At 42.2% G+C, this 15,820-nt stretch overlaps 1 protein-coding gene across 1 annotated transcript in view; it reads right to left on the bottom strand.

Annotated features, from left to right (window-relative positions):
• LOC106591129 (protein diaphanous homolog 3) overlaps positions 1-15,820 on the bottom strand; it is a 764,911-nt gene that overhangs the window by 136,321 nt on the left and 612,770 nt on the right. Inside the window, 1 exon segment of the mRNA XM_045699589.1 lies at positions 8,739-8,877. Within this exon segment, the coding sequence (XP_045555545.1) occupies positions 8,739-8,877 (139 nt within the window).

Here is a 15,820-nt window from a genome sequence, read left to right on the forward strand (position 1 = left end):
TTAAAACAGTACAATAACAGAGATGGTAGTCTATAATTAAAACAGTCAGATAACAGAGATGGTAGTCTATAATTAAAACAGTCAGACAACAGATAGTCTATAATTAAAACAGTACGATAACTGAGATGGTAGTCTATAATTAAAACAGTCAGACAACAGAGATGGTAGTATATAATTAAAACAGTCAGACAACTGAGATGGTAGTCTATAATTAAAACAGTCAGACAACAGAGATAATCTATAATTAAAACAGTCAGATAACTGAGATGGTAGTCTATAATTAAAACAGTCAGACAACAGAGATGGTAGTCTATAATTAAAACAGTCAGACGACAGATAGTCTATAATTAAAACAGTACGATAACAGAGATGGTAGTCTATAATTAAAACAGTCAGATAACAGAGATGGTAGTCTATAATTAAAACAGTCAGATAACAGAGATGGTAGTCTATAATTAAAACAGTCAGACAACAGAGATGGTAGTCTATAATTAAAACAGTCAGACAACATAGATGGTAGTCTATAATTAAAACAGTCAGATAACTGAGATGGTAGTCTATAATTAAAACAGTCAGACAACAGAGATGGTAGTCTATAATTAAAACAGTCAGACGACAGATAGTCTATAATTAAAACAGTACGATAACAGAGATGGTAGTCTATAATTAAAACAGTCAGATAACAGAGATGGTAGTCTATAATTAAAACAGTCAGATAACAGAGATGGTAGTCTATAATTAAAACAGTCAGACAACAGAGATGGTAGTCTATAATTAAAACAGTCAGACAACATAGATGGTAGTCTATAATTAAAACAGTCAGATAACTGAGATGGTAGTCTATAATTAAAACAGTCAGACAACAGAGATGGTAGTCTATAATTAAAACAGTCAGATAACTGAGATGGTAGTCTATAATTAAAACAGTCAGACAACAGAGATGGTAGTCTATAATTAAAACAGTCAGACACCAGAGATAATCTATAATTAAAACAGTCAGATAACTGAGATGGTAGTCTATAATTAAAACAGTCAGACAACAGAGATGGTAGTCTATAATTAAAACAGTCAGACGACAGATAGTCTATAATTAAAACAGTACGATAACAGAGATGGTAGTCTATAATTAAAACAGTCAGACAACAGAGATAGTCTATAATTAAAACAGTACAATAACAGAGATGGTAGTCTATAATTAAAACAGTCAGATAACAGAGATGGTAGTCTATAATTAAAACAGTCAGACAACAGAGATAGTCTATAATTAAAACAGTACGATAACTGAGATGGTAGTCTATAATTAAAACAGTCAGACAACAGAGATGGTAGTATATAATTAAAACAGTCAGACAACAGAGATGGTAGTCTATAATTAAAACAGTCAGACAACATAGATGGTAGTCTATAATTAAAACAGTCAGATAACTGAGATGGTAGTCTATAATTAAAACAGTCAGACAACAGAGATGGTAGTCTATAATTAAAACAGTCAGACAACAGAGATGGTAGTCCATAATTAAAACAGTCAGATAACTGAGATGGTAGTCCAGAATTAAAACAGTCAGACAACAGAGATGGTAGTCCATAATTAAAACAGTCAGATAACTGAGATGGTAGTCTATAATTAAAACAGTCACAACAGAGATGGTAGTCTATAATTAAAACAGTCAGACAACAGAGATGGTAGTCTATAATTAAAACAGTCAGATAACAGAGATGGTAGTCTATAATTAAAACAGTCAGATAACTGAGATGGTAGTCTATAATTAAAACAGTCAGACAACAGAGATGGTAGTCATAATTAAAACAGTCAGATAACTGAGATGGTAGTCTATAATTAAAACAGTCAGACAACAGAGATGGTAGTCTATAATTAAAACAGTCAGACAACATAGATGGTAGTCTATAATTAAAACAGTCAGATAACTGAGATGGTAGTCCAGAATTAAAACAGTCAGACAACAGAGATGGTAGTCCATAATTAAAACAGTCAGATAACTGAGATGGTAGTCTATAATTAAAACAGTCACAACAGAGATGGTAGTCTATAATTAAAACAGTCAGACAACAGAGATGGTAGTCTATAATTAAAACAGTCAGATAACAGAGATGGTAGTCTATAATTAAAACAGTCAGATAACTGAGATGGTAGTCTATAATTAAAACAGTCAGACAACAGAGATGGTAGTCATAATTAAAACAGTCAGATAACTGAGATGGTAGTCTATAATTAAAACAGTCAGACAACAGAGATGGTAGTCTATAATTAAAACAGTCAGACAACATAGATGGTAGTCTATAATTAAAACAGTCAGATAACTGAGATGGTAGTCTATAAGTAAAACAGTCAGACAACAGAGATGGTAGTCTATAATTAAAACAGTCAGACAACTGAGATGGTAGTCTATAATTAAAACAGTCAGACAACATAGATGGTAGTCTATAATTAAAACAGTCAGATAACTGAGATGGTAGTCTATAAGTAAAACAGTCAGACAACAGAGATGGTAGTCTATAATTAAAACAGTCAGACAACTTAGATGGTAGTCTATAATTAAAACAGTCAGACAACAGAGATGGTAGTCTATAATTAAAACAGTCAGACAACAGAGATGGTAGTCTATAATTAAAACAGTCAGATAACTGAGATGGTAGTCTATAATTAAAACAGTCAGACAACAGAGATGGTAGTCTATAATTAAAACAGTCAGACAACAGAGATGGTAGTCTATAATTAAAACAGTCAGACAACATAGATGGTAGTCTATAATTAAAACAGTCAGATAACTGAGATGGTAGTCTATAAGTAAAACAGTCAGACAACAGAGATGGTAGTCTATAATTAAAACAGTCAGATAACTGAGATGGTAGTCTATAATTAAAACAGTCAGACAACAGAGATGGTAGTCTATAATTAAAACAGTCAGACACCAGAGATAATCTATAATTAAAACAGTCAGATAACTGAGATGGTAGTCTATAATTAAAACAGTCAGACAACAGAGATGGTAGTCTATAATTAAAACAGTCAGACGACAGATAGTCTATAATTAAAACAGTACGATAACAGAGATGGTAGTCTATAATTAAAACAGTCAGACAACAGAGATAGTCTATAATTAAAACAGTACAATAACAGAGATGGTAGTCTATAATTAAAACAGTCAGATAACAGAGATGGTAGTCTATAATTAAAACAGTCAGACAACAGAGATAGTCTATAATTAAAACAGTACGATAACTGAGATGGTAGTCTATAATTAAAACAGTCAGACAACAGAGATGGTAGTCTATAATTAAAACAGTCAGATAACTGAGATGGTAGTCTATAATTAAAACAGTCAGACATTTAATTTAATGTAACCAGGAAATGCTATGATTTATATTTTGATGTGCAACCTGTCTAAACGGGATGTGTAATGATCAGATGTATTTTAGTCTCTTCAGACCTGTAGTACAGTAAATATGTACAGTAAATATAGCCTCCGCGGGCGCACATCCCAACCACACTAACTACAGTCTACTCTGGTTGTACACATAAGATATCCTCACAGAGAGCTGTGACTCTCCTCTCTGTAACTAGGACAACAGTAGTTGTCTTTTTTCCAGCAACGGTCATGTTTGTGCTTCTCAGAATGCTTCTCTCCCTCCTCCGTGCTTCTCTCCCTCCCCCGTGGCACAGTGTGGAGAGAGAGGGAGTCAGCAGCATCTCTCCCCCTTCCATGCTTCTCTCCCTCCTCCATGCTTCTCTCAGCCGACAGTCAAACAGGGACAGGCTGATTCTTTCATAGCAGGAATAACCATAACGCATATTAGACTATTACTGCGGTTTTAAAACAATCTACAGGAACGTTGTGAAGCAAAAATTACCGAAAATGACAGACGGAAGCAGAAAGGCTTCGGTAAGAGGAAGGCGTTGTCGGTAATTCAGTGGTTTATCGTCCCGGCTTCTAGTGAGACTTTCTAGAGGAGCACTTTGTGACATCTTGCTGATGTAAAAAAGTATTTATAAATACATTTGATTTGAAAAACACAGAGCGAGAGAGTGAGAGAGAGTGAGAGAATGTGTGAGAGAGAGAGAGTGTGAGAGAGAGACAGAGAGAGTGAGAGTGTGAGAGAGAGAGTGTGTGAGAGAGAGAGAGAAAGAGAGAGAGAAAGAGAGAGAGAAAGAGAGAGAGACAGAGAGTGAGAGTGTGTGAGAGAAAGTGTGTGAGAGAGAGAGAGAAAGAGAGAGAGAAAGAGAGAGAGAAAGAGAGAGAGAGAAAGAGAGAGTGAGTGTGTGAGAGAGAGAGAGTGAGTGTGAGAGAGAGACAGAGAGTGTGTGAGAGAGAGAGTGAGAGAGAGAGTGACCATACTCATTTTTAAAGGTCAGTAATGATTGGCACAGTAATGCAGTGTTTCTGCAGGACCAGGGGCTGGCACTACCAACTACTGCTAGACAAATAGGACTGTGGTCAGTGGTGAAATGACTGGATAAAGAGGTTCTGGGTCGTGCTGAGGTCTTAGGTCTTCTGTACTGACTACGTAACACAGTTACACTACACCGTCATCAGTAACCACGCTTTATACGGTAAGAGTTACTCATTACTCCAAACGGACCAAGACTGGTGTCTTCAGAAAAGCATTTAAGTGTCTTATAAGGCATTATAAAGAACGTTATAATGCTTCATAGGTATATACATCATAGAAAGTCTTAACCAAATGTATAACTAAAAACGATCTGTCTAACACAGCCATACATTGAGTAGATATTGTTTGAGGAGCTCAGCCATACATTGTGTTAGTGTTGAGGAGCTCAGCCATACATTGTGTTATCAGTGTTGAGGAGCTCAGCCATACATTGTGTTATCAGTGTTGAGGAGCTCAGCCATACATTGTGTTATCAGTGTTGAGGAGCTCAGCCATACATTGTGTTATCAGTGTTGAGGAGCTCAGCCATACATTGTGTTATCAGTGTTGAGGAGCTCAGCCATACATTGTGTTATCAGTGTTGAGGAGCTCAGCCATACATTGTGTTAGTGTTGAGGAGCTCAGCCATACATTGTGTTATCAGTGTTGAGGAGCTCAGCCATACATTGTGTTATCAGTGTTGAGGAGCTCAGCCATACATTGTGTTATCAGTGTTGAGGAGCTCAGCCATACATTGTGTTATCAGTGTTGAGGAGCTCAGCCATACATTGTGTTATCAGTGTTGAGGAGCTCAGCCATACATTGTGTTATCAGTGTTGAGGAGCTCAGCCATACATTGTGTTATCAGTGTTGAGGAGCTCAGCCATACATTGTGTTATCAGTGTTGAGGAGCTCAGCCATACATTGTGTTATCAGTGTTGAGGAGCTCAGCCATACATTGTGTTATCAGTGTTGAGGAGCTCAGCCATACATTGTGTTTAGTGTTGAGGAGCTCAGCCATACATTGTGTTATCAGTGTTGAGGAGCTCAGCCATACATTGTGTTTCAGTGTTGAGGAGCTCAGCCATACATTGTGTTAGTGTTGAGGAGCTCAGCCATACATTGTGTTAGTGTTGAGGAGCTCAGCCATACATTGTGTTAGTGTTGAGGAGCTCAGCCATACATTGTGTTTCAGTGTTGAGGAGCTCAGCCATACATTGTGTTATCAGTGTTGAGGAGCTCAGCCATACATTGTGTTAAGTGTTGAGGAGCTCAGCCATACATTGTGTTATCAGTGTTGAGGAGCTCAGCCATACATTGTGTTATCAGTGTTGAGGAGCTCAGCCATACATTGTGTTATCAGTGTTGAGGAGCTCAGCCATACATTGTGTTATCAGTGTTGAGGAGCTCAGCCATACATTGTGTTATCAGTGTTGAGGAGCTCAGCCATACATTGTGTTATCAGTGTTGAGGAGCTCAGCCATACATTGTGTTATCAGTGTTGAGGAGCTCAGCCATACATTGTGTTATCAGTGTTGAGGAGCTCAGCCATACATTGTGTTATCAGTGTTGAGGAGCTCAGCCATACATTGTGTTATCAGTGTTGAGGAGCTCAGCCATACATTGTGTTATCAGTGTTGAGGAGCTCAGCCATACATTGTGTTATCAGTGTTGAGGAGCTCAGCCATACATTGTGTTATCAGTGTTGAGGAGCTCAGCCATACATTGTGTTATCAGTGTTGAGGAGATCAGCCATACATTGTGTTATCAGTGTTGAGGAGCTCAGCCATACATTGTGTTATCAGTGTTGAGGAGCTCAGCCATACATTGTGTTAGTGTTGAGGAGCTCAGCCATACATTGTGTTATCAGTGTTGAGGAGCTCAGCCATACATTGTGTTATCAGTGTTGAGGAGCTCAGCCATACATTGTGTTAGTGTTGAGGAGCTCAGCCATACATTGTGTTTAGTGTTGAGGAGCTCAGCCATACATTGTGTTTAGTGTTGAGGAGCTCAGCCATACATTGTGTTTAGTGTTGAGGAGCTCAGCCATACATTGTGTTTAGCGTTGAGGAGCTCAGCCATACATTGTGTTATCAGTGTTGAGGAGCTCAGCCATACATTGTGTTATCAGTGTTGAGGAGCTCAGCCATACATTGTGTTATCAGTGTTGAGGAGCTCAGCCATACATTGTGTTATCAGTGTTGAGGAGCTCAGCCATACATTGTGTTATCAGTGTTGAGGAGATCAGCCATACATTGTGTTATCAGTGTTGAGGAGCTCAGCCATACATTGTGTTATCAGTGTTGAGGAGCTCAGCCATACATTGTGTTATCAGTGTTGAGGAGCTCAGCCATACATTGTGTTATCAGTGTTGAGGAGCTCAGCCATACATTGTGTTATCAGTGTTGAGGAGCTCAGCCATACATTGTGTTATCAGTGTTGAGGAGCTCAGCCATACATTGTGTTATCAGTGTTGAGGAGCTCAGCCATACATTGTGTTATCAGTGTTGAGGAGATCAGCCATACATTGTGTTATCAGTGTTGAGGAGCTCAGCCATACATTGTGTTATCAGTGTTGAGGAGATCAGCCATACATTGTGTTATCAGTGTTGAGGAGCTCAGCCATACATTGTGTTATCAGTGTTGAGGAGCTCAGCCATACATTGTGTTAGTGTTGAGGAGCTCAGCCATACATTGTGTTATCAGTGTTGAGGAGCTCAGCCATACATTGTGTTATCAGTGTTGAGGAGCTCAGCCATACATTGTGTTATCAGTGTTGAGGAGCTCAGCCATACATTGTGTTATCAGTGTTGAGGAGCTCAGCCATACATTGTGTTATCAGTGTTGAGGAGCTCAGCCATACATTGTGTTAGTGTTGAGGAGCTCAGCCATACATTGTGTTATCAGTGTTGAGGAGCTCAGCCATACATTGTGTTATCAGTGTTGAGGAGCTCAGCCATACATTGTGTTATCAGTGTTGAGGAGATCAGCCATACATTGTGTTATCAGTGTTGAGGAGCTCAGCCATACATTGTGTTTCAGTGTTGAGGAGCTCAGCCATACATTGTGTTAGTGTTGAGGAGCTCAGCCATACATTGTGTTAGTGTTGAGGAGCTCAGCCATACATTGTGTCAGTGTTGAGGAGCTCAGCCATACATTGTGTTAGTGTTGAGGAGCTCGGCCATACATTGTGTTAGTGTTGAGGAGCTCAGCCATACATTGTGTCAGTGTTGAGGAGCTCAGCCATACATTGTGTTATCAGTGTTGAGGAGCTCAGCCATACATTGTGTTATCAGTGTTGAGGAGCTCAGCCATACATTGTGTTATCAGTGTTGAGGAGCTCAGCCATACATTGTGTTATCAGTGTTGAGGAGCTCAGCCATACATTGTGTTATCAGTGTTGAGGAGCTCAGCCATACATTGTGTTATCAGTGTTGAGGAGCTCAGCCATACATTGTGTTATCAGTGTTGAGGAGCTCAGCCATACATTGTGTTAGTGTTGAGGAGCTCAGCCATACATTGTGTTATCAGTGTTGAGGAGCTCAGCCATACATTGTGTTATCAGTGTTGAGGAGCTCAGCCATACATTGTGTTAGTGTTGAGGAGCTCAGCCATACATTGTGTTAGTGTTGAGGAGCTCAGCCATACATTGTGTTATCAGTGTTGAGGAGCTCAGCCATACATTGTGTTATCAGTGTTGAGGAGCTCAGCCATACATTGTGTTATCAGTGTTGAGGAGCTCAGCCATACATTGTGTTATCAGTGTTGAGGAGCTCAGCCATACATTGTGTTATCAGTGTTGAGGAGATCAGCCATACATTGTGTTATCAGTGTTGAGGAGCTCAGCCATACATTGTGTTATCAGTGTTGAGGAGCTCAGCCATACATTGTGTTATCAGTGTTGAGGAGATCAGCCATACATTGTGTTATCAGTGTTGAGGAGCTCAGCCATACATTGTGTTATCAGTGTTGAGGAGCTCAGCCATACATTGTGTTATCAGTGTTGAGGAGCTCAGCCATACATTGTGTTAGTGTTGAGGAGCTCAGCCATACATTGTGTTATCAGTGTTGAGGAGCTCAGCCATACATTGTGTTATCAGTGTTGAGGAGCTCAGCCATACATTGTGTTAGTGTTGAGGAGCTCAGCCATACATTGTGTTAGTGTTGAGGAGCTCAGCCATACATTGTGTTAGTGTTGAGAAACTCAGCCATACATTGTGTTAGTGTTGAGGAGCTCAGCCATACATTGTGTTATCATTGTTGAGGAGCTCAGCAATACATTGTGTTAGTGTTGAGGAGCTCAGCCATACATTGTGTTAGTGTTGAAGAGATCAGTGGTTCATCGTTACCTGCGTTGACCTCCAGCAGTCTCCTCTTCTTCTGCTGCTGTCGCTCCTGCTTCTCTCTCTCCGCCTTCTCCTTGGCCACCCACGCTCTCCTCTGCTTCTCCTCCGCCTCTCTCCTCCTCATGTTCTCCTTCAGCGCTTGCTGTGGGAGGGAAGAAGGAGAGAGGCAGAAGGAGAGAGAGGCAGAGAGAGAGAGAGGCAGAAGGAGAGAGAGGCAGAGAGAGAGAGGCAGAAGGAGAGAGAGGCAGAGAGAGAGAGGCAGAAGGAGAGAGAGGCAGAGAGAGAGAGAGGCAGAAGGAGAGAGAGGCAGAGAGAGAGGGGCAGAGAGAGAGAGAGGCAGAAGGAGAGAGATTTGTTTATTATCTATTTCACTTGCTTTGGCAATGTAAACATACATTTCCCATGCCAATACAGCCCCTTGAATTGAAATTAAATTGAAATTCAGAGAGAGAAAGAGAGAGAGAGAGAGAGAGAGAGAGAGAGATGGATAGGGAGAGGAGAGAGATAAGAGAGAACAAAGTAATGATATGTGTGGCCCATCTCAGACAGCTGCCAATCCTAGACATCTTTACCAGCCGCCATTACAGGAAGATTGCACAGTTCAGCTTCTTCTCCAACTCCCTCAGACAGCACACTAAGACAGGCTTCAGACTCAGAGAGAGGGAGAGGCTGGGTTAGGAGAGAGGGAGGGAGGGAGGGAGGCTGGGTTAGGAGAGAGGGAGGGAGGGAGGCTGGGTTAGGAGAGAGGGAGGGGGAGAGAGAGGGAGAGGCTGGGTTAGGAGAGAGGGAGGGAGAGAGGCTGGGTTAGGAGAGAGGGAGGGAGAGAGGCTGGGTTAGGAGAGAGGGAGGGGGAGAGAATGAGGCTGGGTTAGGAGAGAGGGAGGGGGAGAGAATGAGGCTGGGTTAGGAGAGAGGGAGGGAGAGAGGCTGGGTTAGGAGAGAGGGAGGGGGAGAGAATGAGGCTGGGTTAGGAGAGAGGGAGGGAGGGAGGCTGGGTTAGGAGAGAGGGAGGGGAGAGGCTGGGATAGGAGAGAAGGAGAGGGAGAGAATGAGGCTGGGTTAGGAGAGAGGGAGGGAGAAAGAATGAGGCTGGGTTAGGAGAGAGGAAGGGGGAGAGAATGAGGCTGGGTTAGGAGAGAGGGAGGGATAGAGAATGAGGCTGGGTTAGGAGAGAGGGAGAGAGAGAGAAGAGGGGAGAGAGGAGAATGAGAGAGAGAGAGAAGGAGAGGGAGAGAATGAGGCTGGGTTAGGAGAGAGGGGGAGAGAATGAGGCTGGGTTAGGAGAGAGGGAGAGAGAGGGAGAGAAAGGAGAATGAGAGAGAGTGGGAGAGAGAGGAGAATGCGAGAGAGAGAGGATAATGAGAGAGAGAGAGAGAGAGAGAGGAGAGAGAGAGAGGAGAATGAGAGAGAGAGGGAGAGAGAGGGAGAGAGAGGAGAATAAGAGAGAGAGGGAGAGAGAGAGAGAGAGAGAGAGAGAGGGAGAGAGGAGGATGAGCCCTCATTATCCAGTGTTCTCTACTGTGTTCTGTGTCTGTTACGGACACTTAAGGATGTTCTAGAGAATGTCTGCACCCCAAATATACCCTATTCCCTATGTAGTGCACAACTTTTGACCAGGTCCCATATGGCTGTAGTTAAAAGTAGTGCACTACGTAGGAAATAGGGTATATTTGGAATGCCCACTATGTGAGGTGAGAGTAGAGTATGTTGCATTTTCTCTCCACTCTTCCATCTTAGACCATTAACATCTTGTTAGGAATACATCATCCCATTACAGGACAGGAGAGGAGAGAGGAAAGGAGAGAGGAGAGGGGGAGAGGAGAGGGGAGAGGCGAGAGGAGAGGAGAGGAGAGGGGGAGAGGAGAGGAGGAGAGGTGAGAGAGGGGAGAGAGGAGAAGAGGGGGAGAGGAGAGGGGGAGAGAGGAGAAGAGGAGAGAGGAAAGAGGGGAGAGAGGAGAAGAGGGGGAGAGAGGAAAGAGGGGGAAGAGGAGAGGGGAGAGGGAAGAGCAGAGAGGGGGAGAGGAGAGAGGGAGAGGAGAGAGGGAGAGAGGAGAGAGAGGAGAGGGGGTTAGGGAAGATGAAAGGGGGTTAGGGAAGATGAGAGGGGAAAGGGAAGATGAGAGGGGGAGAGGAGAGGTGAAGAGAGGGAAGAGGAGAGGGGAGAGAGGAAAGAAGGAAGAGGAGAGGGGGAGAGAGGAGAGAGGAGAGAGGGAAGAGGAGAGGGGGAGAGAGGGGGTTAGGAGAGAGGGAAGAGGAGATAAGAGGGAGAGAGGGAAGAGAGGGGAGGAGAGGGGGTTAGGAGATGGAGAGAGAGGGGGAGAGAGAAAGGGAGAGAGAGGGGGAGAGAGAAAAGGAGAGGGAGATGTGTGGGTGTGTGGAGATGAGATGACACACAGGCAATTAGAGTATCAACAAGCTTGAAAAACCTTTTCTGATCACAAAGGCAGCAATTCTCTATGTAATACTGGACCTGTACCTGTCTCTATGTAATACTGGACCTGTACCTGTCTCTATGTAATACTGGACCTGTATCTGTCTCTATGTAATACTGGACCTGTATCTGTCTCTATGTAATACTGGACCTGTCTCTATGTAATACTGAACCTGGACCTGTCTCTATGTAATACTGAACCTGTCTCTATGTAATACTGGACCTGTCTCTATGTAATACTGAACCTGTCTCTATGTAATTCTGAACCTGTCCTGTCTCTATGTAATACTGGACCTGTACCTGTCTCTATGTAATACTGGACCTGTACCTGTCTCAATGTAATACTGGACCTGTCACTATGTAATACTGGACCTGTCTCTATGTAATACTGGACCTGTACCTGTCTCTATGTAATACTGGACATGTACCTGTCACTATGTAATACTGGACCTGTACCTGTCTCTATGTAATACTGAACCTGTCTCTATGTAATACTGGACCTGTCACTATGTAATACTGGACCTGTACCTGTCTCTATGTAATACTGGACCTGTCTCTATGTAATACTGGACCTGTCTCTATGTAATAATGGACCTGTCTCTATGTAATAATGGACCTGTCTCTATGTAATACTGGACCTGTCTCTATGTAATACTGGACCTGTACCTGTCTCTATGTAATACTGGACCTGTCACTATGTAATACTGGACCAGTACCTGTCTCTATGTAATACTGTTCCTGTCTCTATGTAATACTGGACCTGTCTCTATGTAATAATGGACCTGTCTCTATGTAATACTGGACCTGGACCGGTCTCTATGTAATACTGGGCCTGTCTCTATGTAATACTGGACCTGTACCTGTCTCTATGTAATACTGGACCTGTCTCTATGTAATACTGGACCTGTACCTGTCACTATGTAATACTGGACCTGTCTCTATGTAATACTGGACCTGTCTCTATGTAATAATGGACCTGTCTCTATGTAATACTGGACCTGGACCCGGTCTCTATGTAATACTGGGCCTGTCTCTATGTAATACTGGACCTGTCTCTATGTAATACTGGACCTGTACCTGTCTCTATGTAATACTGGGCCTGTCTCTATGTAATACTGGACCTGTCTCTATGTAATACTGGACCTGTCTCTATGTAATACTGGACCTGTACCTGTCTCTATGTAATACTGGACCTGTCTCTATGTAATACTGGACCTGTCTCTATGTAATACTGGGCCTGGACTTGTCTCTATGTAATACTGGACCTGTACCTGTCTCTATGTAATACTGGACCCGTCTCTATGTAATACTGGGCCTGTCTCTATGTAATGCTGGACCTGTCTCTATGTAATACTGGACCTGTCACTATGTAATACTGGACCTGTCTCTATGTAATACTGGACCTGTCTCTATGTAATAATGGACCTGTCTCTATGTAATACTGGACCTGTCTCTATGTAATACTGGACCTGTACCTGTCTCTATGTAATACTGGACCTGTCACTATGTAATACTGGACCTGTATCTCTATGTAATACTGTACCTGTCTCTATGTAATACTGGACCTGTCTCTATGTAATACTGGACCTGTCTCTATGTAATACTGGACCTGTACCTGTCTCTATGTAATACTGTTCCTGTCTCTATGTAATACTGGACCTGTCTCTATGTAATAATGGACCTGTCTCTATGTAATACTGGACCGTACCTGTCTCTATGTAATACTGGACCTGTCTCTATGTAATACTGGACCTGCTCTCTATGTAATACTGTACCTGTCTCTATGTAATACTGGACCTGTCTCTATGTAATACTGGACCTGTCTCTATGTAATAATGGACCTGTCTCTATGTAATACTGGACCTGTCTCTATGTAATACTGGACCTGTCTCTATGTAATACTGGACCCGTCTCTATGTAATACTTGACCTGTCTCTATGTAATACTGGACCTGTCTCTATGTAATACTGGACCTGTCTCTATGTAATACTGGACCTGTACCTGTCTCTATGTAATACTGGACCTGTCTCTATGTAATACTGGACCTGTCACTATGTAATACTGGACCTGTACCTGTCTCTATGTAATACTGTACCTGTCTCTATGTAATACTGGACCTGTCTCTATGTAATAATGGACCTGTCTCTATGTAATACTGGACCTGACCGGTCTCTATGTAATACTGGGCCTGTCTCTATGTAATACTGGACCTGTCTCTATGTAATACTGGACCTGTACCTGTCTCTATGTAATACTGGGCCTGTCTCTATGTAATACTGGACCTGTCTCTATGTAATACTGGACCTGTCTCTATGTAATACTGGCCTGACCTGTCTCTATGTAATACTGGACCTGTCTCTATGTAATACTGGACCTGTCTCTATGTAATACTGGACCTGTCTCTATGTAATACTGGACCTGTCTCTATGTAATACTGGACCTGTCTCTATGTAATACTGGACCTGTACCTGTCTCTATGTAATACTGGACCTGTCTCTATGTAATACTGGACCTGTACCTGTCTCTATGTAATACTGGACCTGTCTCTATGTAATACTGGACCTGTCTCTATGTAATACTGGACCTGTCTCTATGTAATACTGGACCTGTCTCTATGTAATACTGGACCTGTCTCTATGTAATACTGGACCTGTCTCTATGTAATACTGGACCTGTCTCTATGTAATACTGGACCTGTCTCTATGTAATACTGGACCTGTACCTGTCTCTATGTAATACTGGGCCTGTCTCTATGTAATACTGGACCTGTCTCTATGTAATACTGGACCTGTCTCTATGTAATACTGGACCTGTCTCTATGTAATACTGGACCTGTCTCTATGTAATACTGGGCCTGTCTCTATGTAATGCTGGACCTGTCTCTATGTAATACTGGACCTGTCTCTATGTAATACTGGACCTGTACCTGTCTCTATGTAATACTGGACCTGTCTCTATGTAATACTGGACCTGTCTCTATGTAATACTGGACCTGTCTCTATGTAATACTGGACCTGTCTCTATGTAATACTGGACCTGTCTCTATGTAATACTGGACCTGTCTCTATGTAATACTGGACCTGTCTCTATGTAATACTGGACCTGTACCTGTCTCTATGTAATACTGGGACCTGTCTCTATGTAATACTGGACCTGTCTCTATGTAATACTGGACCTGTCTCTATGTAATACTGGACCGACCTGTCTCTATGTAATACTGGACCTGTACCTGTCTCTATGTAATACTGGACCTGTCTCTATGTAATACTGGACCTGTCTCTATGTAATAATGGACCTGTCTCTATGTAATACTGGACCTGGCCGTCTCTATGTAATACTGGGCCTGTCTCTATGTAATACTGGACCTGTCTCTATGTAATACTGGACCTGTACCTGTCTCTATGTAATACTGGACCTGTCTCTATGTAATACTGGACCTGTCTCTATGTAATACTGGACCTGTCTCTATGTAATACTGGACCTGTCTCTATGTAATACTGGCGTACCTGTCTCTATGTAATACTGGACCTGTCTCTATGTAATACTGGACCTGTACCTGTCTCTATGTAATACTGGGCCTGTACCTGTCTCTATGTAATACTGGACCTGTCTCTATGTAATACTGGACCTGCCTGTCTCTATGTAATACTGGGCCTGTCTCTATGTAATACTGGGCCTGTCTCTATGTAATACTGGACCTGTCTCTATGTAATACTGGACCTGTCTCTATGTAATACTGGAGACCTGTCTCTATGTAATACTGGACCTGTACCTGTCTCTATGTAATACTGGACCTGTCTCTATGTAATACTGGACCTGTCTCTATGTAATACTGGACCTGTCTCTATGTAATACTGGGACCTGTCTCTATGTAATACTGGACCTGTCTCTATGTAATACTGGACCTGTCTCTATGTAATACTGGACCTGTCTCTATGTAATACTGGACCTGTACCTGTCTCTATGTAATACTGGGCCTGTCTCTATGTAATACTGGACCTGTCTCTATGTAATACTGGACCTGTCTCTATGTAATACTGGACCTGTCTCTATGTAATACTGGACCTGTCTCTATGTAATACTGGACCTGTCTCTATGTAATAATGGACCTGTCTCTATGTAATACTGGACCTGTCTCTATGTAATACTGGACTGTACCTGTCTCTATGTAATACTGGACCTGTCTCTATGTAATACTGGACCTGTTCTCTATGTAATACTGTTCCTGTCTCTATGTAATACTGGACCTGTCTCTATGTAATACTGGACCTGTCACTATGTAATACTGGACCTGTACCTGTCTCTATGTAATACTGTTCCTGTCTCTATGTAATACTGGACCTGTCTCTATGTAATAATGGACCTGTCTCTATGTAATACTGGACCTGTACCTGTCTCTATGTAATACTGGGCCTGTCTCTATGTAATACTGGACCTGTACCTGTCTCTATGTAATACTGGGCCTGTACCTGTCTCTATGTAATACTGGACCTGTCTCTATGTAATACTGGACCTGTCTCTATGTAATACTGGACCTGTCTCTATGTAATACTGGGCCTGTCTCTATGTAATACTGGACCTGTCTCTATGTAATACTGGACCTGTCTCTATGTAATACTGGACCTGTCTCTATGTAATACTGGACCTGTACCTG

Source organism: Salmo salar, chromosome ssa17 (genome assembly GCF_905237065.1).
Source record: "Salmo salar chromosome ssa17, Ssal_v3.1, whole genome shotgun sequence".
Taxonomy (NCBI): Eukaryota; Metazoa; Chordata; class Actinopteri; order Salmoniformes; family Salmonidae; genus Salmo; species Salmo salar.